The sequence below is a fragment of the Sceloporus occidentalis genome, unplaced genomic scaffold, assembly GCF_023333645.1.
Source record: "Sceloporus occidentalis isolate IW3139 unplaced genomic scaffold, rSceOcc1.0.p SCAF_6, whole genome shotgun sequence".
NCBI lineage: Eukaryota > Metazoa > Chordata > Lepidosauria > Squamata > Phrynosomatidae > Sceloporus > Sceloporus occidentalis.
The window spans coordinates 84,661,030-84,687,039 of NW_028316986.1; the positions used below are offsets into that span (position 1 = coordinate 84,661,030).

Sequence of the window (26,010 nt, forward strand, 5' to 3'; positions counted from 1 at the left end):
ATCGTCGCCCTTCTCCCTCCCTCTGACCGGAACCGGATCGAATCTTGGAGGGCCTGGGCGGGGCCGCCGCCGCCGCCGCAGCAGCAGCAGCAGCAGAAGCGCTGCTTGGTCTTGGAGGCGCCTGGCGCAGAAGAGGCCGAGGCGCCCAGTGGCCCGAAGCCGGTGAGCCAGGAAGGCGCTTGGGCTCTTCCTTCCTCGTTTCTTCTCTTCTCTTCCCACCCGGTTTACGAGGAGGAAACAAAGGGCGCCGGCGTCGGAGGCGCCTGGGTGGGGGCTGCCTTTGGCCCAGGGAGGAGGGCTGCCGAGGAGGAAGGCGGCCATGACTGGGCTGACAGCTGGTGGGTGCCCTTCTTTATGCGCTGGCACCGGAGGCTGCGCTGCTCGGGACAGGGGCACGGGGGAGGGGGGTTAGAGATGTGTGTATATATATATATATATATATATATGGAGACATATACATGCACACACACACACATTTTAACATATCTATATACACGCACACACACACATATATGTAGACATACATATTCTGTATACACACACACACATATATGTAACACACATATATACACACACACAATATATATATATATATATATATGCACACACAAATATAGGTACACATATATACGTACATATATTCGCACATACATTTTCATACACACACAAATATATATATATATATACACATTTTAATATATATATATAAACACACATATATGTAGACATATATTGTACACATATTGTGTATACACACACAGTTTTATATATATGTATATACACATAGACATTTATTATATACACACACACAAACATGTACACACATATATACTTACATATATACACACACATATAAACACACATACAATATATATACACACACAAATATACATATATGTATACTTGCACATACACTTTAATATATAGATGCTCATATATATACACATATGTACATACACACATATATGCACACACACACACATATACATAAACATACATACACATTTGTATATAGATATATAGGGTGACCAGACAGCCTCACTGCAAAGGAGGACAAGGCACCTCAATGGAGGACAGTCCAGAAAAAAAGCACTGCTATAAATGTAAACCCAAGCTTCTTCGTCCTGCTCAAAAATGGAGGACAATATGGACTTCCTCCTGAACCGGAGGTTGAGATGAAGGGCAGTTCCTGGAAAAGAAAGGCAGCTGGTCACCATGAGGCTAAAAGCACACTCCAGGAAATGTAAATGCATGCTTCTTAGTCCTGCTCAGAGTTGAGGACGTTTGGGAAATTCCTCCTGGACAGAAGGCTGAAATGTAGGGCAGGCCCTGGGAAAGGAGGACCTCTGGTCACCCTGTATGTATTTTGAGCGTTGGAGTAGGACCCTGGAGAACAGGGTCCGGATCCTCCCTCGGCCATGAAACCCAGCGGTGGTCACACTCTCTTGGCCACAGAGGATGGCAATGGCATACTCCCTCTGAAGAAACATGTCAAGAAAACCCTGTGATAGGTTTGCCTCAGGGTCACCATAAGTCAGAAACACCAAAGACTTGAAGGCACCCAGCAACAGCAGTAGTTCAGGCAGAACAAGCACATGCTCCTCTCCTCCCAAGCGATGCAATAAAGAGCCCTGTTGTGCCTGACAAGAGCTGGGCGGTTTCCCCAGATTCACCCCCATCCCAGCTCAAGGCAAGGTGTTAAATAATTTTCTCTACAGAGAAGTGCTCTGGACCCACTGTCTGACAGTTTCTGACTTCCTGATGTGAGTAGATAGTGTGGGAAATGGTTACATGGAACTGGATTTTTTCCCAAGTGACTGGCTCCAGTGAGGAGGGCTGTCTTATGAAGGAAAGTCTGTGCCTTAAAAGGAGGCATCACTGCTCCTGGCTCCCCATGAGGGCCAGAGGGAAGGATTGTTGTTTTAGTCACCACTTTGTAAGGAAGAGCAGAGCTCTGGTGAAAGTAGCGTCGGCTTTTAAAATTAACTTGTTGAAGCCCACTCACATTGCAGGCACACATAGGGCATGAAAGAGAGCCTGCTTGAAGGGAGTAGGTAATGGTGACACTGTGCAATATTTCAAAGTAGAATATAGTTTTTAAAAACCCAGCCAATAAGAAAAGTGTGAAATTACAGTGAAATGTTTGCAAAAAGGCCAGTGAACATAGATACTCGGCCTTATTCTTAGAGAAGTTAATGTGAACGCTGTGCTTTCCTGCACAAAGGAGCCACCATATTTCTGAAGCAATACAGTATATAGCTTTATATAGCAGTATACTGTATAGGCAAGCAATGCAAATAGGATTAACATTAAAGCGAGTTACTTAAACTGGGACATTTAAAAAAATCCGGAAGGCAATTCATTGTCCAATTGGAATGTCCTTTTAAACAGCATGGTCTGTGTCTTACAGCTGTAGTGCCTCAACGCATGTTTTAGCTGAGTCACAGTTGCCAACTGCTCTTTGAAAACAAGGCTTTGAAATCATTCACATTTGTCAAAATCTCTAAGAACAAAATAATTTTAATATTTAGTATTTCTTTAACCATTTAAATGTCATGTGGGTGGGGGTCCACACTTTCAAGTCGCCCGTTGGCTTATGGTGTGTATGCTGTGTACCTTCAAGTCATTTCTGATTAATGGTGTCCCTCTCATGGAGTTTTCTTGTCAAGATTGGTTCAAAGGAGGTTTGCCATTGCCTTCCCCCGAGGCTGAGAGCATGGATTTGCCTAAGGTCACCCAGTGGGTTTTATGCTGAAGCTGGGAATTGAATCCTGGTCTCCAGAGCCTTTAGTCCAGCATTGAAACCAACAACATTGTGGGCATAATTCAGTTGTTAGTCCCAGCTGGAGTAGATTTAGGGGCTGTGCAGACCGGCCGTTGAGCATCTCCATGACGCATGCCCTGCTCTGCCCCCAGGGCGGTGTGATACCACACAGTGGGTAGCATTATGGCGTTGAAGGAGCACTATAAAGCTGTGCCGCCGCTGCTATGGTGTCCTTTCCAGGGTGCAAAAAGGAGCCGCTTTTTGTGGCTCCTTTTTGTGCCCTGGAAAGGCCGAATTGGGGCAGCGGTGTGCAGTTGCTGTGGCCCCAATCCGGCTAGGAAAGGGGCAACAGCATGCCACTCCTTAGGGGCTGTATGGACAGCTCCTTACTGAATACTTGCTGAATTTCCATTGATTTCTTGTGTATAGTCTGCCTGGGATTAGCCATTGTTAGGGTGCTAACTGGTGGACAAACTTTTTCCAGATGAAGGAGGTTAAGAAACTTTAGACAACATTTACATAATGGTGAAATACTTAAATAGCATACTGGTATATTCATTTGTAATGCTTAGATTACTAGTTTAGATACTAGTATTTTGGAGGATTGAACTTAATACTTTTAGAATACCATGTCCTAAACATTCATTTCTTGTTTACTTTCAGAGGAGTTATTTCATAGACACCCTTATTTCACCTTTCTTCAAGTATATACACCCCTCCATACATCTTTATGGTTTACTCCCAGGGTTTTATAGTTAAGATGATTGCTTGATGTAAATAGGGTGCAGTATTGATTGGATTTGGTTATTTGTATTAAACCCTCCAATGCAAGGAGTGGGGTGAGGTTTTTTTTTTTGTTATAATCTGTTGTTAAAATCAAAGAAAGTTCATGAATGTCATTTTTTAAAATCACTAATAGTGCTGGCTAAAAACATATTAGAGCAAGAAGTAATAATCCAATGTGTCTTGTTTTAAATAAATGCTTTAATTCAAGTAGAATAAAGGCTTTCATAAATAACATGCTCCCAGTGTACTCAGTAAGGCTTATACTAGTATGCATCTGGATTGCAACCACAGCCATATAAAACTCAAACATCTCATTCACAATTTTTGCTTTGCCCCCACCAAGCAAGTCCACCTTCTAGTTGTCTTCATTGTATGTGTGGGTGTCAACAGCTAGAAGGTTTATGTCATGGCACACAGATACCATGCATATTATATCTCAGAATATCCATAACAGTTAAAAATAGTATTTTATTTCATTATAAAGAATTGTAACAAGGAACATAAACAATTTACACTATATATAGATACAGCTATTCACAGAACAGCATCCCAGATCAAAAGGAAGCCTTTTCTACAGTATATGTAATGAACTTGCTAGTATTCTTGGGCTTTGCTGGGCATTTTCAGTCCATCCTGCCGTAATGTCTTACTTGGTTTGGCCTCATGCTTTATCATGAAACCTGCATTTCAGGCAGTTCTTGTTTAGAGATGTTTGTAGCAATGACATATGGCTGTAGGATAACCTCACCAGTAGGATTAAACCATATGGTTAATTAGCAGCAGGGTAAGGCAAAGACTCACTAGACAGAATTGCAAGACATAAAGTTGTGTGCCTTCTCGTTGTTTTTGATTTCTGACTTATGGTTACCCTAGAGTGAACCTATCATAGGATTTTCTTGGCAAGATTTGTTCAGAGATAATCTACCTTTGGCTTTGTCTGAGGCTGAGAGAATGTGACTTGCTCATAGTCACCCACTGTGTTTCCATGGCTGAGCAGACATTTGAACCATGGTCTCCAGAGTCCTAGTCCAGTACTCAAGCCACTACTTCACATTAGCTCAGAAGGTCTAAAATACCTGAAACAAAATAAAGGATAGCACATATACCCTGACTTCTCTCTCTTTCTGTGTGTTGTGTGCCTTTTAGTCATTTTTGATTTAGGCCAGCCCTGTCATTGGGGTTTCTGGGCAAGATTGGTTCAGAGGAGGTTTTCCATTGCCTTCCCCTGAGGCTGAGAGCATATGACTCCCCAATGGGTTTCATAGGCACAGTACAGATCACGCAAATGTGCCGTAATGGCACCGATTTTAGGGTTATGGATTGTGTGGCAACTGCACGGTCCCTAACCCTAACACAGTGTGGCACCATAACAATGAGGGCACCCCGTGTACACGGGCGCTGCCATTCTTATGTAAGTGCCGTGCGGCGTCCACACGTCACCGCATGTTGCTTACGTAGTGAGTGCACCTCTGGTGTACTTGTTACGTTGGCCCTGCTGTGCAAAAAGAACCTGCTTTTTCCAGGTTCTTTTTCCTCCAGAGGTAAGCTGCATGGTTTGGCGGATGCAGCTTCCCTCCGGAGGAAATTAGGCCACTGGCAGGCCACCCTTTTTGGGAAGTCTGTCCCGTGCCATAGCTGAGCTAGGAATCGAATTCAGGTCTCCAGAGATATAATCCAACACTAAACCACTACACCACAATGGCTTGCTACCCTGACTTCTACTAGCAGCACCTCTCACTCACCCTCAGATTACTTCAAGACAAAGTAAAAACGTTGGAATTTGTATTGGTATACTTGGATTCACATACACATCTTTTGAGTCATTTCCCAACCCTAGGCTAGTTCTTAGGGTCCTAACAAGAATACTTTTAAAACATTTCTTTTCTTCTTTCCCCTACATAGTCTGCTGTTGCGAGGAAGAAGACATTGAGCTGAGTGCAGAAGTGCCTTAAATGTGAAATCAGGCTCTCTGCTTTTGTCCCCTGTGTTACACTCTCTTCAGGTACTGCTTCTGAATACCTTCTATTTTTATTATCTCTGGAATAACGTATATACTTGGCTATAAGTCGACCTCATGTATAAATCGAGAGCAGGTTTTGGGGCCAAATTTATGGATTTTTATATAACCCATGTATAAATCGAGGGTAAAACCTAGGGCCATGTAAGAAAGGATGAAAAGGATGAAGGAAAGAAAAATGATGCCAATGCACACTGCTATTTCCCCACACAGACATTCAAAAAGGCCAGAAATGGCACCTCAGTGGAAAAAATAGATAAGGGTGGTTCTTCCTTTAGTTTCTTGTAAGATGGACTAAGCTCTTGCCTTTTGCCACTCTACTCAGAAAAGGGGATGGTACAGTACTTACAGTGACCCATGAATAAGTTGACCCAGGTTTTGGGAATCATTTTTTGACTAAAATTTCTAGACTTATACCTGACTATATATAGTAAGTGTCTATAATAATCTGTGTTGTCAAATGAATTATTTATTTAGGAAAGTTTAGCAAGGAAAAGGTGAAATATAAATAAATTGTATTATTATTAATATTATCATTATTACAGAACATGATTTGGAGCTCTACATACAGCTTTGCTGCCTGGTGACTGTAATATTTATCTATAGTGGTAAAGAGAATTAGGACAATACATATTTCCAGTATATGTGACATTTAATTGGTGCAGTGACTTAGGTTCAAAACACACTGCAGAAATAATCCAGTTTGAGAACACTGAAGCATTGGCAATGGAAGAATGGATTATTAAAACTGCTGAGTTATATCCAAAACAGACTACAGAAAGAGTCCAGTTTCAGACTGCTTTAACTGCCTTGGCTCAGTGCTAGGGATTTTTGAGAACTGTAGTTTTGTGAGACATTTAGCCTTCTCTGTCAGAGAGTGCTGGTGTCGCAATAAACTACAGTTCCCAGGATTCCCTAGCACTGAGCCTGGGCAATTAAAGTAGTCTCAGACTGGATTATTTCTACATTGTAGTTTGGACCCAAGAAGTATAGAAAAATTTGTTTACTCCCGATGAGGTCTGAACTTTATAAGTGTCATTTAGGGGCTGTACAGACGGGTGGTGGGATGCAGCCCCTGTTTCCCCAGATTGAGGCTGCAGTAACCACATGCCACGGCCTCTGGAGGGAGCAAAAAGAAGCCCCGAAAAGGGCATAGGCACACCGGTGCACCATGCTGATGCCCCCTCTGCACTGTTTGGGCGCTGTGCCCAGTGTGCATCATCATGGTATGTGCTGTGTGGATGGGCGCATGCCAAAATGGTGCCTGGGTGGTGCAGTAAGGGCTTCAAGCGTGTGGACACTCAGCCCTCACTGTGCATAGAGGCCGGCACAAAGTGCCAGTCTGTACATCCCCTTAGTTATAAACATAGTCCTTGTAAGTATTAATTGAAGAAAATGACCTGAAGAAGACCTGTCAGGTCACTATGTCCTGTTTAATATCTTAGGAATGGATGTCTCATCATCCTGTCTGAGTTACTTGTATCATTTATGTACAGCTGACCCTCTGTTTTCGTGGGGGATCCATCCTGGACCCCCTGCAAAAACGGAGGCTTGCATCTATTCAAGCCGCATAGGCTTGAATGGGGCATGCGGCTGGGCGCACGTGCCATTGTAAATAGTGGAGGTGCCCCTCTGTGCATATTCAAGGATGCGGATTTCAGATCCGCGAGTTAGGAAGGGTGATTGTATTACTGTTTTCTGATATTACTGTACATTATATCTGTACACTATGTATAACTACGTTTGAAGCTTCTATAAATGGTTTTGATTATCATACAGTCACATACAGTGCACCCATGTCATACGTGGGCGCCTTTTATGTGGCTTTCAGCGCAACAGGGTTGCAATGGTGTATGCTGCGCCGCACGTCATATATGCGCCCCATTATTTTCAATGGGGCTCAAGCATACGCTCTGTTTGCCTTACGCAGAGGGGTCTGGAACATATCCCCCTCATAAAGCAAGGCGCACTGTATTTATATATACTTTATAGACAATACATACATTTACGGTATATTCCTCAGTCCATTCTGGAGATTATAATGTTTTGTCACGAAGACATTATGAAAGAGACCTGTCAAGACTGTATTTCTGAAATACAATCTGGAGACCAAACATTTGAAATTATATTGAAGTTTGTACTCTAGGTATAAATTCAGTGTGGCTTATTCACCATAAAAATTGCAATGGAGAAACAAAACAAGTCCTTTTGTCCTACATATCGGAAGTAACAGTAGTAGGTGATCTGTGCTTAGTTTTGTTACAGTTTAAAATTCTATGGTTTATATAATCAAAGCTGTAATAGTTTCTTTAGTGTTTCTTTCTATATGTATTTCATGAAGAAACATCACTATTTTTTTCCTGCCTACTTTCTGAATGTTTTGTTAGCCTTGTACAGGAAAAAAACAACAACACGTTTCTGATGCAAAGCAAATTTTTATAGCATGACCTGTGCAAAAGTTTGAATATATTAGATCTTTGATTATACGTATGCAAATCAACCTCAGTCTTTTTGTTTAGCTAACTTCGTGAGAGGTGCCATTTTAAATGCGAGTGAAAGTAAACTTAAAAGGCCAACAATTCTAGGAAAATATCTGAAGTGGTTTAAAAATAGAGCTATGATAGCAAGAGCACAGCTTATTAAAAATGTTAATAAAGGCATATCTCAGTTAACAAAACTTGTGACATAGAAGCTCCTTTTTGCAAAGCCTTTTTATACCAGCCCAGTCCCCTTGTCTCTTTGTCCTCTATCTAGCTGGAATTTCTTTTAGCAACATCAATATTAGGAATGTAGTTACAGAGGATTACAAGAAAAGAATTTTGGTGCCAGGTTGCAGCAGCATGTCTGCAGTAAACAATGTAATAAAGCTCAAGCTGGGAAAGAATAGGATTCTGCTGGAGCACACTTAACTGTATGTGCTTGCCTATAACAGGCAAGGCAGACAGCAGTTGCCTTTAGAATCCCTTAATGAGCATGAGTGAACAGTGAAATGGAAAGAAAAGGGGACAGCAGATTAATCTGTCTGACCACCATGTTTAAAAAGCATAGATCTGTAAGTTTGGAAATCATTAAAAAGTGAAGGCTGCTGAAAAAAGGGGGGGGGGGGAAACATCCCTGGATGCATTTTGGAACAAGTTTTCAAGTGGCATCTACAAGGCTCAAAGTGTTTTTCTCTATGCAAGGCTTACCTGACTTGTTGCTTTTTTTATTTCACATGTTTATATTATCAGTTTTGAATGAAAGGTTGGCTGAAACACATTGAACTGCTCTTCTTTTTTCTGTGGTGTTAAGCCAGCTTGGTATAGTGGTTTCAGTGTTGGACTATGTCTCCAGATGCCAAGGTTTGAATCACTGGGTGACCTTGGGCAGGTCCCATTCTTTCTATTTCAGAGCAGGGCAAAAGAAAACCCCTTCTGAACAAATCTTGTCAAGGATACCCTATGATAGATTCACATTAGGGTTTCCACAATTTGGAAATTATGCACAACAATAAATACCTTGTGTCAGTGTGGTGTAGTGGTTTGAGTCCTGGACCAGGACTTTGGAAACCAGGGTTTGAAGCCCAGCTTTGCCATGGAAACCCACTGGGTGACCTTAGACAAGTCACACTTTCACAACCTCAGAGGAAGGCAAAGGCAACCCCCTTCTTAAAAACTCCATGGTAAGTTTGCCTTAGGGTTGCCAGAAGTCAGAACCAACTTAAGGCAAACAACATCAAGGAACCTATCCCTATTCTTTCCATGTTATTTCTGCTTCCGGTACCGTATTTTCCATTAAAGAATCAATGTCTTGGAACACATTTGCCTTCTCCTTTTGTATCTTGTCTCTTTAGATTCTAAGCCTGAGGGCAGGGAAATGTCCAGTTAACAATTTGTCAGCCGCTCTGATAACCTTTTAGCTGAAGAGCGGGGTATAAGTAAACAAATATTATATTATTATTATTATCATTTTCTAGTTTAACTATAGTGGAAAGATGGTTAACTCCTGCTTCCTAGCTTCTTTGAATTCATTTTATTTATACCTCTCCTTTCTCTCAACATGGGATCTATTTGTACTAGGGACATATGAAGTGGTTAAGCCAGCATTTTATTGAACATATCACATCCAGTTTGTTCTAACTGTAACATATTTCTCTGTGCACGTGTACAAAAGCATACTTAGAAATTGCTTTGCCTCAGGAAATGGGAGAAATTGTGTCATGGACGTCAGGGTGAATTTATGAAGTGCAGTGCTGAGCCAGTGAAAAAGCAAAAACAGACAAGTAGTTCAAAATCACAGTTTGCCTTTTTTAAGTTGGGAAGTTTAAGTCAGTTCCACAAACTTTGGTTTGATCTGATGTCCGAGTCCAGCAAATTAGTAGGAAAATTTGTACTGACCTTATGGTAACATGTTAATTATATAAAATAGTTAAATACCTTCTGAACTGGAGTTATAATTCCTCTGTTCAAAGTTTAAAACTGTAGCTATAGTAACTGGATACACAAGAGGCTGAGAAGGATTTGGATTACACTTGGAATACCACGAGCTTTCTATTTCAATTCATTATTATGATCTTAGTTGTTCATACAAACATTGGTCATAGGGTTGTTTGCTGCAGCTGGAATTTTAGCTGTGGCAGCAGACCTTCCAGACACTTTGACAACTCTAGTCAGCTGAGTAGTATGTACAATAACATCAGGTGGTGTGTACCTTCTGAGAGCAGTGAACATCTTACTAGAACTGTGTGTATTTTTAGGTTTCTTGGTTGGTAACAGGCAAGCATGCATACTTCAACATCTCAGATGAACTGAACTTACTTGCTGACATTGCCTAATCAGAAATGAGCAGCTGTTCTTTTAGGTTTGTTTGTTAGATAAGAAACTATATATCAGAGGTTGTTATAATAAAAATATAAACATTTTTATTTATATCCTGCCTCTCTATCAAAGATAATCAATATTATGCTCTTAGCATGCTGACATTTTCATGCTTTTTGCACAAATTGCAGCTTAATGCAAGGATGTATACATATTTTTAACCTTAAATCTTTGTTTTTAAAAAGATAAGATAGTGTGTCTGGAAAAACTGCATTTCTCCCATCAGCTCTGTAAATTATAAGACAACCAACCCTTTGGAATCATACACCTTTAGAACTGAAAAAGTTGTTTTTGTGTACAAAAGATGATAACAAATGTAAAAGTCAGAAGCAAATGCTACTTAATATAAGCTTGTCTGTATAGAATTAGAAACCAAAAATTCACTGTGTACTTAGGCTTTTTCAAGTCTGGTACTTAAAAGTTTGTAATAAAATCTGATAATAATTGGAACAAAAATACTCTATAAGCATTCATGCCCAAAGCCCTAGAGCAGGGATTCCCAACCTTTTTGACTCATGGAGCCCTTTTTAGAATCAATTTCTATGATGGAGCCTCTAAGAGACCTACCCTATGTTTTACAAGTTAATGGAATAGTGTTAATTTTGTTTCTTATCCTTTAATTTCATTCTATTTTTATTCCTTTTGTTTTCCTCGAGTGGCTGCAGGGCACCTGGGAAGTGCATTCAGAGCCCTAAGGGCTCCTTGGAGCATAGGTTGGGAACTGCTGCTGGGGTGTAATAAATGAAATAAATTTGTTCGAGTTAATAGATTTACTAGGCTGGATTGCAAGCCCATTATTCTTGTTTTTCATTGGTCTTCTTTACAATAAGACCAATGTGTGGACTTGTATGATGTAGTATGTTAAAAAAATCTCCATATTTGTATTTTTATTAAAAGTCCTGTCTCATAATGGTTCTAAGAACATGGAGTAGGGTTTATTTGCATTTCTAATCTTGAGATGGCAGTACCTGTGAAGCATAACTTCCAGAAAGGTTTTGTTTGGGTTTGAAACACTGCTGTCTACAAAAGAGACACATCCCTCCTGCAGTAAATTATAAAATAATAAACTGCTTGAGTTGAAAGTAAGAAAATGAGATCTTTGAGACAGAAGATGAGAGCTTTCATTAAATGTGGATATGTTGCATTTTGACAGAAATGATTAACTAAAATTAACAAATTAGGAAAGGAAAATTCTACAGATCAAGATCTATTGAAGCAGTCAAAATATGTTTGAATAGCATTTATGGGATTTATCATAATCTGCAGTCACATGCATTGCAATTGACCCACAAGATTGCTACTTCTAACTGTGCAAACCGGTTTAGTGCTTGGATTACTAGGAATTAAAATATTATAGCCATGAAAAGAATGACACAGCACAGGATTGTGAAATACAAACAAAGTGAGGCATTCTGTTGTCATTGGCATGGTATTCTGTCAATTCGATGTAACTTGATACTGATTACTGAACACTTTTACTTGAAAATCACTGTTTATTTCAGTGAAATGTCTGTAAAAGTGTACTTTGATTCTAATATAATAGCCTAGCTACACACAAGTTACAAAATTCCCATGACTTAATAGTATGAATGAACAAGTATGCATGACAGAGCTTTGTTGGGCAGTAACTTTGGAGAATATTTGCGAGGCCACCTATAGTTCCATCCACAGTATATGGCAGTGTAAATTCACATCAATGATACGACAATGGATTTTTTTCTTTCTAATAAGTCAACATGCATCAAAAAGTTAAAATTAAATTAAAAGGAAAGGACACACCTCATTAGCCTTACTATACATATTTGTCTTTTTGTTTTGTTTTTACAGGAAAAAATAAACCAACCACCATTCCAGCAATAATATGCAGGTAAGTTAATAGAGTTTATAGTTTATTGTTGTTACAGACTGCCAAAATAAAGCTGTTACAGACTGCCAAAATAAAGCTGCTTTGGGTCTCTTTGGAGGCATGCTGTTTAAATGATGCATGCATCCTAAGAATCCTGAAGCTGCACCAAAGCTGCACTCCAGTGCTTAGGAATGGAGTGTGGCTTTGGCGCGACCTCCAGACTCTTAGGACTCATGCATCATTTAAATAGCATACCTCCAAAGAGACCCAAAGCAGCTTTATTTTGGCAGTCTGTAACAGGCCTATAGTTCATAGACTGGAGAGATGGGGTGAACTTCGTTAAACATGGACCTGTTACAGACTGCCAAAATAAAGCTGCTTGGGATCTCTTTGGAGGTATGCTGTTTAAATGATGCATGCATCCTAAGAATCCAGAAGCAGCACCAAAGCTGCACTCCAGTGCTTAGGAATGGAGTGTGGCTTTGGCGCAACCTCTGGACTCTTAGGACCCATGTGTCATTTAAAGAGCATACCTCCAAAGAGACCCGAAGCAGCTTTATTTTGGCAGTCTGTAACAGGCCATGGTATCATTTTGATTAAACTATTTAATTACAAGATAGTCTTAAGATGTAACATTTACACCATTCAATCCTGCCATAAATGGGAAAGGGATTATGATAATTGGTAGCTTCTGATATTTGATACCCAAGCTCACTGAGTTTTGTTCAGTTTTTATTTTTGAATCTATTTTACCAGTGTGTTGGCTGTGGGATTATCCTCACCTGCATATAACAGAAATGGAGAGTACACAAAAAGTCCCTTTGCTTTGTTATCTCTTGGAAGGTCTTGATTTGGTGAGTCAGTTTTTCCATCTAAGAATGTCCAAGATATAATTGGTGCATGAAAGAAAAAAGATCAGTGCTTATTTTGGTACATTTAGAAGCCTTTTAGTCTGTGCTTGCTGGTGTTTGAGATGTGTGAACTGCAGTTTCCTGGTTCAAGTCTTGCATTGATCACTGACTCACAAGGTAGCTTCAGGAAGCTTCCTTGGTTTTTCATCTGTAATGTGAGATTCATACTGGTCTGTGGGAACTTGGTATTTGGAACATTTGAAATGGTTTATGTAAATTGTAAATATTAACACAAGTAATGCTTTTTTGGAGAGAGTCTGGCTATACTCCCAACATATTAGGGTCATAATAAGACATAAATCATTGCAGCAACTACATTAACATGGATTAGTGCTTCTGATGCTTGATAGAAAATCTTGAACACTGCTTGAAGAAAGCAAACATCTAAGCTCATTGTTTCAAGAAAGCATTAGTAATGGTTGATACAAAACAATCCAGGGAAATAATGGTTTCTCTAGTTTTCCTAGGACAAAATCCTTAGATTATCTGTAAAATTGTTATTTATTAATAAAGCTGGTTGATACTTTTGATGCCTCTGTTGCGGCTGGAAACTTCTAAATACTGATTAAGTGCCTACATACTGTAATTCTTTTTCAGGGTGCTTCTCTGGTTTTTGAATCATAAACACAGTTATCCTTTTATTTGTCTTATTTTGCCTTTAAGAGATGAATACATTTGACAAATGAGGGATTAAATGATTTTAATGCTATATGGGACTCTCTGGGAAGTAGTAATATTTCCTTTTTTCATTTAATGTCAATCTTTTTTTTCAGGACCTCTGAAAAACTTGGGAGAATATATTCAAGTATGTATCTATATTAGTAATGTTTGGTTTGTTTGGAAGATAGAGGTTTTTAAAAAATTAATTAATTAATTAATTAATTAATTTCTTTACAGTACTTGTGAGTTGGCAGAATGTTGTGTTCTTCTGTGCTTGTAGGCAAGATACCCAAAGGACTATAAGTATTGTAATTATAATATAGAAATACAGCTCATTTGAATAAGTTGTTAAATAAGCAATTTTTTAAAAATCTGTTTTTGCAAATTTATTTGAAATAATCTAGTGATTACAATGTGTCTTAATAACAGGTATCACAGGATTCCGGAAGAGAGAAATATTTCTTTCACCATGTTTGCACTGTTGGCAGGAGATGGAATTCCTACTGTTTCAGCTTTGAGTTTGCCTGAAGGAAAAAAGTAAGTATTAAGACTCCAGTGCTTGTAAAAATCACTGTCTTAATCTGATACTGAGAACAAATTGCCCCAGTTTCATCATTGTTTTGAAATTAAACATTATTATTCCAATTTAACATTTATTTATTTTTTTAAAACTATGAAATTGTAGTACAGCACGCCCACGTCATACATGGGCGTGCCATATGCAGCTTCCAGCATATGCTGGAAGCTGCACCGGAAAGACTTCTCCCATGCCCTGGAAGAAGCAATGGGGCATGCCAGGTACGCACCATGAGAACAAGCCCCATTGTTTCCAATGGGGCTTGAGTTTACGCAGTTTTTCCCTTACGCAGCGGGGTCTGGAACGGATCCCCCGTGTAAGGGAAGAGCCAACTGTATTATTAAGAATGCTTTTACTTCTGCGGCTTTGATTATTCATAGATTTTATTAATATGTTCTTGCTAGGAATATCTATGTCCTCCAGCACAACTCCATGGTCAACTTTAACCAAAAGCTGCACAGAAGGACCTAGAGATTCCTAGAGAGAACACTCCACTAAGCATTTGTAGCTTCTCCAGTGCAATTCTATAGTCAGTGTCTGGCAGATGTTGATCACAGAGTTGCATTGGAGGAGCTAGTGATACCTAGAGAGGTGTTCTCTCAGGTAAAAATGTAGTGTTTTTATTTGTGGTTTTCCACATTCACAGGGGTCCTGTGTGCCTACCCCCAGCAAATGTGAAGGGATGAGTGTAGTCTGGGTGGGAACCCTGCCCTTTCTCTCTATATCACATGCTCCTGCCCAAGCCTCTCTTAATTGTCTCTCTGTCTTCCTCAAGAGCAGTGTCTTTTGGAGTGTTCATCATCTGTTTGATCACTTAAGTAGCCTCATCTCTCTGTCTCTCTCTCCTTCTCTTTCTCTAATCTTGTATTATTCTGTTTTACTTTTGTTTTTCTTCTCTTGTCTTCCTGTTTTCCCCCCCGCTGGGTTTTGTGTGCGTGTGTGTGCACGCACGCTTGGGCTTTTGCCCTTTTCTTCTTTCACATTTTATGACCTCATCTTGTAGTCTCTCTATTTGACAAGCATTCTCTCTGCTTTTTCGGTCTGTCTGAGAGAGTCACAAATTGTCTAGTAGTGCTCCATCTGTCAGGGTTTCACAAGACAAACTGAAAAATTTCACTGTTAGAAGTAATCCCTTAGGGTTGCAGACTAAGTAGAATCCCCAGTCCAACCCCCTGTCGTGCAGGAATACACAGTCAAAGCACTCCTAACAGATGGCCATCCAGCCTCTATTCAAAAACATTCAAAGAAGGTGACTTCACCACTCTCCAAGGGAGTATGTAGCACTGTTAAACAGCTCTTACTGTTAGAAAGTTCTTCCTAGTATTGAGGTGGAATCTCATTTCGTGTAGCTTGAATCCATTGCTCCATGTTCTAGTCCCTGGAATAACAGAAAACAAGCTTGCTCTATCCTCAATATGATATCCCTTCAAATATTTAAACAAGGCTATCATGTCACCCCTTAACTTTCTCTTTTCCAGCCTAAACATACCAAGTTCCTACACCCGCTCCTCATAGATCATGGTTTCCAGACCTTTCACCATTTTGAAGATTTTCACACTTGCCTTCATCACTGGGAAATCGCCCTCCAAAAGTTGGTAAAAAGGGAAATGAGCCTCTGTCTGAATGCTGGAAGCACCCATTAGTCATCAAGGAAATGGAGCTCCCTCTGTAGTGTTCTTCAACCGTTGCAAGGAAAGCAAGAAAGCAGGGAGATTTCTTCTTGATGCAAACTTTGTGTCTAGAAGAAAAAGAAGAAATTTCCCTGCTTCCTTGCAACGATTGAAGAACGCTACAAGGTGAGTAAAAAATCAATTGTACAATATCTTAAAATTGGAAATATTTTTTTGGGCACTCCCTGCCCAGTGCCTGATAGCGTCTTCCACTTTGCTTATATCATCGTCCCCAAAGGCTTTCTTTCATCTGACCAAACAAGTGAAAGTCTGAAGGTCCCAGATCAGATGTGATCAGATCAGAAGGCAAATGTGGCATCACTGACCATTCCATTTGTGCAAGAGCCTGTGACATTGCCGAAGAAGTGTGGGGTCATGCTTTATCATGCTGTAACTAGATTGTATTCAGCTGTTTCTGTGGTCTTTTCTTACGGATGGCATCTCAAAGTTTCCAGAGTGATGCAGTGTAGTGGTTACTGTTCATTGTTGTCCCACTCTCAAGGAAATCAAGCAAAATCATCCCCTTGTCATACCAAAAGACATTCACCATAATCTTCTATGCTGAATGTTGCCATCCATGGACGAATTCTTGGTCTCTGGGTCATACAGATATGTCTAGGTTTTATCACCAATGCCAACATTCCTGACAAAGCTGTCCACGTGAGCTTCAAATGCTGCCAACAGTTCTGAACAAATGTGCATCCCTTCTTTTTTCAAACCCTCTGTTAATTGATGAGGAACCCGCTTGGCACACACTTTCCTGTGTCTAAGGTTGTGGATAATCTGCTCAATAGCACTGTGACCACAGCCAGTTTCCTCAACAACCTCTTGGACAGTCATATGCTGCTCTGCCTGAATCATGTTGTCCACCCTGTTTTAGTGACGTGGTTTGTCTTCAACAGTGGTTTCACCTTCTTTAAACTTTCTCACCCACATTTGCATATTACTCTCATCAATTGTCACCTCACTGTACACATTTCTGAGCTTTGTGGATGTTGGCAGCAGTACATCTTTCTTTGGTCAAGAAGCTGATGACTTTTTCCTGTTTCTGCTTCATATCCATGGTTATGCAACACCTAGAAATGCAGAAATTATATCAGTTGTGGTATGATAGGATCACTTTTGGATTAATACTTTCAGAGAAAAATGACACAAATGCATTATTTTCAGTACAACCTTAATATATCTATTCTAGAATAAAAACACTAGGCTAGCTTACTCCTTTATATCCTTTCAGTGGCAGGCAAAGACCTTTTTATTTACCGTATTTTCCGGCGTATAAGACGACTGGGCATATAAGATGACCCCCAACCTTTCCAGTTAAAATATAGAGTTTGGGATATACTCTCCATATAAGCCTACCCCTCTTCCAACACACACCAAATAAAATTTTTAAAAACATCAGATTTGATTTCAATATGGTAATTTTAATTCAAATAACATGCAGGTACTTAGCAGGAAACCTTGTTGTATACAAAGCCTGCTAGGATTGGTCAGCTCTCCCTGCCTGCCCAGCCCTACCTGTCCCCAAGACTATCAGAGCGGTAGCTGCTTTCATACGATTGTCGCATATGGCGGGGATGTGGCTGCGGCTGTTTTTGAGCTCTCTCCACCACATGCTGCAATCGCAGATTCTCCAGTCCGGCTCAGAAGTTTCAGTACCTGCCCTATAAGATGACACCCGGCGTATAAGACGACCCCCAACTTTTGAGAAGATTTTCCTGGGTTAAAAAGTCTTATACGTGGATACACCAGAAAATACAGTAGTTATGCTTGCTGGTTAAGTATGGGCTTCAAATGAATGAGTGCTATCCTTTTACAGTATACTACTGTGGTTTAAAATTGCTTTTAATTCAATTGTGTTTAATATTACAGTTTCATTGTGTTTCAATATTTCAGCCTCTTGTGTTTTTATTTATATCTAATAGTGAGCTGTATCTCAATGTGTTCTCATTAGGAGAAAGATAGTATATAAATCAAATAGAGCAAATATTTTGTTTTGATGTTAACACAAACATCTTGTTTTTCTTGGCTTTTTCACCCTCTTCCTAGGGCTGAACCTAATACCATGGAAGAACATCAACATCTACATTGTGTCAACTGTGTAAGCCGACGTTGTATGACAAGACCAGAAGCTGGTGTTTCCTGTGACTTGATTGGTTGCTCTATGGTTTGTGGAGCAGTGTTTCATTCATGTAAAGCTGAAGAACATCGCCTTCTTTGTCCACTTGAAAGAGTGCCTTGTCTAAACAGTGGTTTTGGCTGTCCATTTACTATAGCTCGAAACAAAATTGCTGAACATTTAGAAACTTGCCCTGCAAGTGTGGTATGCTGCACAATGGAATGGAATCGATGGCCCGTTAGTTATGCAGATCGAAAATCGTACGAAAATCTAAGTAAAGATGTTGATGAAGTTGAACAGTTAGACATGGCTCTTGCCCTTCAAGATCAACGAATGCTTCTAGAATCTCTTCGAGTAGCAACGATGACATCAAAAACAGCTGATCCAATATCAAAATCCAGAGAACAGACTTCTGTTGCAAGTGCTCCAGATGCTACACTTTCTAACGGCTTGGTGCCTGTAGATGAAGAGTCATATGGTGCACTTTATCAGGCTACTATGGAAACAACTAAGAGTTTAGCTACAGCTCTAGATATCCTTAACACTGCTACTAGAGATATAAACATGTTGAGTTCGAAACTTAGTCTTTCACCACGTGAAGCAAGTGAAAACTTTAAAACAAAAGAGCAGAATTTTGATACAAGTATGTGTGACAAAGCAGAGCATGACTATCTAGATGATGATAAAACAGGAGCAGTTGGTGGCATGCAGCTGGATGCCTTGACTCAAAATGCCCAGGTAGAAAAAAATGGCTCAAGTGACATTTGTTATGATATCATCCAACAATACACACTGAATATGAACCTTGATAATACCTCTTTATGTAATGGCTTCCATGTAGACAGTGCAGACACAAATGTGTTGTCACAAAGTGAAGAACTAGATGGATGCAAATCTGACCAATCTAGTTTGACAAATGGTATATGTAATGTATCTCCTTGTGATGAAACATTGAGTTCTTGCAATCCTATTCCTGTATCAACCCAAGTTAGGGAAGAAATACCTCTGCATACTTTATCTAATGGCACCATTAATCATGTATACCTGCCACGTGACTGTAGTGAGGAACTTTTACAGAGGCAAGTAGAACAAGACAGACTTAGAAACATTGATGCATTTTCTTTAATTCCTCATCGTTCCTACAATTTCCTTGCAAATCACTATTTTACATGTTGTAAAGTACCAGTACCAAAGGAAGACAAAGCAGTAGATACATCAGATTTGGAAATAACAGAAGATCCTATGGGTGTTCAGGGAATAGATTTAATCACAGCAGCTTTACTGTTTTGCCTTGGAGACTCTCCTGGTGGGAGAGGAATATCCGATAGTCGTATTATTGATGGATACCATGTTGATTTTGGGACTCAGACATTTTCTCTCCCATCTGCAATCCTAGCCACAAACACAATGGTAGGAGAAATTGCTTCAGCCTCCGCGTGTGATCATGCAAATCCACAGCTCTCAAATCCAAGCCCTTTCCAGACTCTTGGGCTAGACTTGGTACTAGAATGTGTGGCTAGATACCAAACAAAGCGTTCAATGTTTACATTTGTTTGTGGACAGCTATTTAGACGGAATGAATTTTCTTCACATTTTAAGAATGTACATGGTGATATTCATGCTGGTCTCAATGGTTGGATGGAGCAGAGGTGTCCTCTTGCTTATTATGGATGTACATACTCTCAGCGCAGATTTTGTCCTTCAATACAAGGGGCAAAAGTTATTCATGATCGACATCTTCGATCATTTGGGGTGCAGCCCTGTATATCCACTAAGCTTACAGAGCCTGACAAGAGATGCTGCTTAGGACTGCGTAGTGATCATCTGAGTAATCTTCCTTTTGAAGTTCTGCAGCACATTGCAGGATTTCTGGATGGCTTTAGTTTGTGTCAGCTTTCACGAGTATCACACCTAATGAGGGATGTATGCGGAAGTTTGCTACAGGCACGTGGAATGGTTGTACTGCTTTGGGAAAAGAGGATGTATCCAGATGGAAGTTTTTCATGGCAAGTAAAGGAAAAGGTTTGTATACTTTTCCTTGATAGGAACATTGGTTTTTTAGTGATTTGGAATGTTCATGTTCTTTATCTAGAGTAAGGGTGAGATTTATGGCCTATTGGGATGCTTTTGACTGTATCTCTTTGCCATTGAATATTCTGACTAGGACTTTTGGGAATTGCAGTTCAACACCTGAAGAGCCATATGGTTCCTTCCCCTCACCTAGTCACTAAAGCCTCACAGTTCTTCCCCCAGAAGTCTAGAAAGACAGGCATATAAGTTTTGAGAATGAAAAGTACTATACAGTGTGCTGTAAATATACTTTATACAGTGATATATACAGGAGATGGAAGATGTTCTTAAATTGATAAAGTTCAGCAACTTTAAGAATAAATGAATATTGTATAAAATGACAATCTCAGTAAGAAAAAATTATGGTTTATTTTTAAGAGCAATGCTACAAGGCCCAATAATGCATTCCCAAAAGACTAGGATGTGGTCCCAGCATGGTGCCCAGCGCTAAACACGTTAGTTGTATTTAAGACAATAAAAGCAAAGGTATGAAAGCAGATGTGTGCAACCAAAAATGTTTGCTACAGAGGAAGGCAAAAACCTTGGAAACTAATAGCCATTCAGGAGCATTAAGTGAAATTCCTTCTCAGACCCATCAACTTGTGACTGGTATAAATTAAGGCAGAAATAATAGAAGTGAAATTAGGGAGGGAGGCATAAGCAAGGACATTGTTTGGCAGAGTCCTGTTGGAGTCTTGGAATGCTGGTCTCATCTTCCTGGCCAACCATGCTTATTTTCTGGATACAAGACCCAAGTAGATGTGTCGTACCTGAGGCGGCAGCAAGGTAGGCTGCAGGGTAAATCAGGTGGTTAGTCTCTTGCCTTCATCCCAGCGCTGAGAACAGCCCCAGCTGAAGTTAACAGGTTCATAATGTGTGTATAAATCACAAGATCCAGAAAAGAGTATTCAAGGTCAGCTTAAGCTACAGACTTAAGATGAGCAGTGCTCTCCAGCAGCAAAATATAAATATTGCCACAATAAATATTAGGTTATCTCTGAAAAGACAGCACATATAAAATAATTATAAAAATCTTTTTCTTTGTTTTTTAAAAAAAACTTCTGAGAAATTTTTTTGCTGAAAAAAAGACTGCTTAGTCCTTTGTTTTGTTTAATTAGTTTGGTTTAGTTTGGCTAAACATCTTGATGTGGTCTTTGAATCTTAAGAAATTAAATGTAATGGACTTTGATACTATTCTTTAATTTCCTAGGTGTGGAGATTCAGCACAGCTTTTTGTACTGTAAATGAATGGAAGTTTGCTGACCTTGTAAGCATGGCTGACCACTTGAAGAAATGCAGTTATAATGCTGTGGAGAGACGAGAGGAAGCTGTGCCACTGCCATGTATGTGTGTCACACGAGAGCTTACAAAGGAAGGACGGTCATTGCGCTCTGTCTTGAAACCTGTACTTTAGACACAAAGAATTTTCTCCCAGTTGCACACACACTCAAGCACCTGATATATAACCTCTGTAATGTTTTGTGACACTTTATTAGTTTACTAAAGATGATTTTTTTGACATTATGTACATAATGTTTTGAAGTGGCATTTATTTTTTTATAACATTGCCTGGTTAGAAATAATGAAAGTTGCCTTAATGTTTGGAAAAAATTGGAACTTGCTGGACAGGATAGTTTTATATAACTTCTGCAATCTGTAAACTTTTAATTGGGAATATCTCTGATTTATTGGTATCCATTTTTTTAAGATTACCTTCTGATTACTACAGGTATGCATATTCAGAGATGACTTTGAATGGTATAGAAAATAATTTGACAAACAATTTATATGTTTCGTCTCTTTACAAATTAGGATATAACAAATTAAAAACTGAAGTCTAGTCAGCATTTAGCAGTGCAGGTCTTGATCTGATTTTTCATTTTTGAAAGACTGCTCATTTACTGTATGTTGAATGAATCATATTTAATGCTGTTTTTGGTTATAGGATGTATACTTTAGTGTTGTTATACATCAGTCCCCAAATCTTTGAAGGCAATGGCAAAAGTCTTTTTAGTAGAGCAGAAAATTGTCTTACCTGAATTTGATAGGCAGCAGATTTGTTTCTAATGATACCTTCTCTTGATGGTCAATATATGTTGCTGCTCCTACTAGCAGTCTAATGGAACAAATTGCTATTGTATTTCAGTTATTAATGTACACCTGGACTAGCATTTTGGTTTAACACATGTTCCTTCTATTGATTTACGTGATAAAAGATGAATTTAACAAAATCTTGCTGTACATTAGCTACACAGAATTCATAATTTTAGATTACTACATATAATGAAGGGCTTCAGATTTTTGATGTTCATCAAATACGTCTTACTGTTAACACGTCTACAGATGTACCTCTAGGCCTCAAGGTTCTTTTGGATTGTAAGAGACTGATTCTGAGCACACTTTGCAAATTTCAGCAGATCTTAACATCAAAATGTTTAGGATAGATGTGCCAGTGTGCCATCTTTATAAGATGAGAAACCTATTAATTGCTTAAGCATATCTTAAACCCATAGGCATTCATTTTATAACTCCGTTATTTTTCCATAGCATAGTCTTCCTTAATGAGGACATTATGGTGAATGTTTACTGTAACTATGAGGATGCCTTTAACTATATTAGGATAACAAAGAGGCTTTCATTCTTGATACTACTACTGGATCATTGAGCTTGATACTACAGATAAAGTGTTTTCACTTTTAAAGAAGAGCATTGAAAAATAATTATAAAAATGGTTGTGTTTGTAATTTTTTAATGAACTCAAGTATACTTGATCCAGGAGTTTATATGTTCAATATATATGAATCTAATCTGGGAAATAATTACATTTTTCATTACTCAGGCTGTCCCATTTCTTAAAAAACAAACAAACCTCAGCCTCATTCTCTAGTGCCATATGATGAGATCATTAAGGAATGTATTTGCTCTGTATAGCTGATTTTTGTAATGCTGGACTTTGGGATCACTTAATTGTTTATAAGCTGCCTTTCTCTTCAAAGAGGCAAGTTTTCCTTCAGCCCTGCAGAATGTTGTTGACAGAAGAACACTTCTCACTTTATGTCAGGATCCAGTAGCAGATGGTTGATGGCAGAATAAAAGATGCTAGTGGAATCAGGAAGAGGTGATTCGTCCTTGCCATTCCAGCTCCATGTGCATTCACATCTAGCTCTGGAGGGCGGAAGAGCCCTCCAGATCCCCACTTTGGATAATGTAGACATGTGCAGGGGCAAGGGAGGATGAGAACGTTCAGCTGTGTTGTCTACTCACAGAATGCTGGATTTAGGCATAGTGGTTTGGAGAAGGGGGATCCAAGGCCTCATTTTGTATTAGGCCTGGTAATGTTTTGAACCTTCTGATCTAATTTATCCCTACACTCAGAAAAAACCTGCAGTATGCAAGTATAGTAAGATTTCATTCAGCAGTGTGTGGGCATTTGCATTTCTCTAAAGAGAGTTGTCATTTTGAAATAACTAAGAAGATTCATTCCAAGTTTACCAAGTTACTTCTGTATACACTACTATTTTGCCATCAGATATCTTTCCCATATGAACTTTCATATTTTGTGGTTGAACAGAAGTTGGCAGAAATATATCTTGGCTGCTTAGAAGAGACTGCAGCTGAAGAACTTCTACACTAGATGGCTCTCTAGCTTCAAAAGAAAACCATTTGCACCTGTGGTGAGCCATTGGTTTATTTCCTACCATATTAAGCATTTTGAACACTTCATTCTCAACACTACATGCACTTTTACTTTTAAATCTAGATACTGTGTTTTTTTAAAAAGTTAATCCAGAGCTATTAAAACAACGCTGTAAAAATCAGTTTGGTTTACTCTTATGTATAGAAATGCAACATAAATCCGATACCAGTATTTTTTTTACTGCTATGCAGTTTTGTTCTGTTTTTTTAAAAAGTGGTATTTCTCAATACTCTTTCTCCTGTACTGTACCTTGCCTTTGGGTCTCTCATGGTAATTTTTTCCACTTGCATTGCCTTTCTTTCATATTCACAGCAATTTCTTTCTCTAACCAATACACTACCTTGTTTAAATGTTTTCAGTGAATGCTATTTTACAACATCTTGTCAATCATAATAAAACACATTTGCCATTTTCATTTAGTGTATGATTTTTCTTGTTGGTAACCTGAGTCAGGCTTTACACAACTCTCCCCAAATTATTGGGCTGCAATTCAATGTTCCTCACCATTGGCACTGCTGAGCATTGCAGTTCAGCAAGTTCTGCAGAGTCACACAATTCCCACCCCAAGCTGTCTGTTTTAAAATTATTTTTAATTATCTCATAGTAGGCTGAAGGTGGTGAAGGAACGTCACTATGAAATACAATTTCCAGAACTGTGTTCTAGGATTTCTCCTTTGGTACACTTTAATAAGTGAACATGTAAATTCATTTGAGATGTCTGAAGGCGAAATTGTATTTTGGGAATATTTCTTGTTGTTTATCTGAACTATAATAATTCTTGTCTGTCTTCTAGCATTATAATGAAATCATATCCTCTGATGGCTATTACATCTTTACACCATTCTGTTTGAATATATAAGGGTTAACTTTCATACATCACTTAATTTGTGGCAGTGGTTCTGGAAATATCTTTATTGTCCACAATTTAGGAAGCATTTTAGAGCCACAGTAGTCCACATTATTCATGGGTTTACTTTTCAGCTTCCGTTACCATGGTCAATCAGAGTCCAAAAACATTACTGATATAGGGTTTGGTATTATCTGTGGTTTTAGGCATCCATTGGAGGTCTTTGAACTTATCCCCTGTGGATAAGGGGGGACCACAGCCTTCCTGGTTAAGTCCTTCCATCTGGCACAGAAGAAGGAAGAGTGAAAATAGGAGGAAGGAATATCACAATCTTAAGAGATGCAGGCCACACCATACTACTAGCAGAAAACATCCCAGACTTGGATCAGCTACTAAGGAAAATCAGGGAGGAAAGTGCAAAGGCTGTTGTACTTTGGCCACATTATAAGAAGGCAGGGATCACTAGAAAAGACAATGGCCCCATTCACACTGAAAAACTAACCTGGCCTGAAAACCGGGTTATTTCCATGAATTTATATATTTTTTACTGTTTTTGGCTTTTGATGGGTCACGTTCTACCTTTTGTGGTGCCTTGTCCTGCTTTGTGGTGAATACAGGGTGCCCAGATGTGCCTGTCTTCCAGGACTGGTCCTCCATTTCAGCCATGTCCTCCATTTGGAGCAGGACTAAGAAGCGTGAATTTACAGCTTTTATTGTGTCATGCCCTCCCTTATTTTTTCAGAGTCCTACATTTTGCAGTGCCAGGTTGACTAGAGGTCCTCCTTTTTCAAGACATAGCCTACATTTCAACCTAATGTTCAGGAGTAGTTCCATGATGCTTGCCCTCTGGAGCATGACTAAGAAATGAGGGCTTTATGCTTGTAAACCATCCTTTCTTGGAACGTTCCCCATTTTGGGGTGCGCTCAGGGCACCTTGCGAAGGGTGGCCAGGGGCCCTCCTTGTCTAGGAAACACCCTAGACATTTGAGCCTCTGTCCAGGAGGACTTCCTGAATGCCCTCCGTTGGGAGCACGGCTGGGAAGGATGCGTTAATATTTCATGGTTTAATTCTGTTGTGGGGGAGGGGGATATTGGGACTTTGTATGGAGTTTTAATATGGAGGCCGCCTCCATTATCCTTGATAGAAATAAAAAAGGATTATTTATTTTATTAACTTCATAGGAGTG

The 26,010-nt window shown here is 39.4% G+C and overlaps 1 protein-coding gene across 2 annotated transcripts; it reads left to right on the forward strand.

Annotated features, from left to right (window-relative positions):
- On the forward strand, positions 1-24,391 carry FBXO30 (F-box protein 30). Of its 2 annotated transcripts, XM_089530241.1 has the most exons (7): positions 1-338; positions 5,453-5,552; positions 12,251-12,290; positions 13,954-13,985; positions 14,270-14,377; positions 18,140-20,231; positions 21,490-24,391. In XM_089530241.1, exons 5-7 carry the CDS (start codon positions 14,310-14,312, stop codon positions 21,691-21,693), a joined length of 2,364 nt encoding a protein of 787 aa, XP_089386367.1. In that variant the 5' UTR covers positions 1-338; positions 5,453-5,552; positions 12,251-12,290; positions 13,954-13,985; positions 14,270-14,309; the 3' UTR covers positions 21,694-24,391. The 2 variants fall into 2 exon arrangements, with proteins under 2 accessions (XP_089386367.1, XP_089386368.1); XM_089530242.1 differs by lacking the exons at positions 12,251-12,290; positions 13,954-13,985.
- The last annotated feature ends 1,619 nt before the right edge of the window (positions 24,392-26,010 follow it).

Bases quoted from the DNA above. Each gene is read 5' to 3' on its own strand.
- FBXO30 (XM_089530241.1), top strand. From the start codon at position 14,310: ATGTTTGCACTGTTGGCAGGAGATGGAATTCCTACTGTTTCAGCTTTG. The intron at 14,378-18,139 runs GTAAGTATTAAG...CCCTCTTCCTAG, and splicing joins AGTTTGCCTGAAGGAAAAAA to GGCTGAACCTAATACCATGG. The intron at 20,232-21,489 runs GTTTGTATACTT...TTAATTTCCTAG, and splicing joins CATGGCAAGTAAAGGAAAAG to GTGTGGAGATTCAGCACAGC.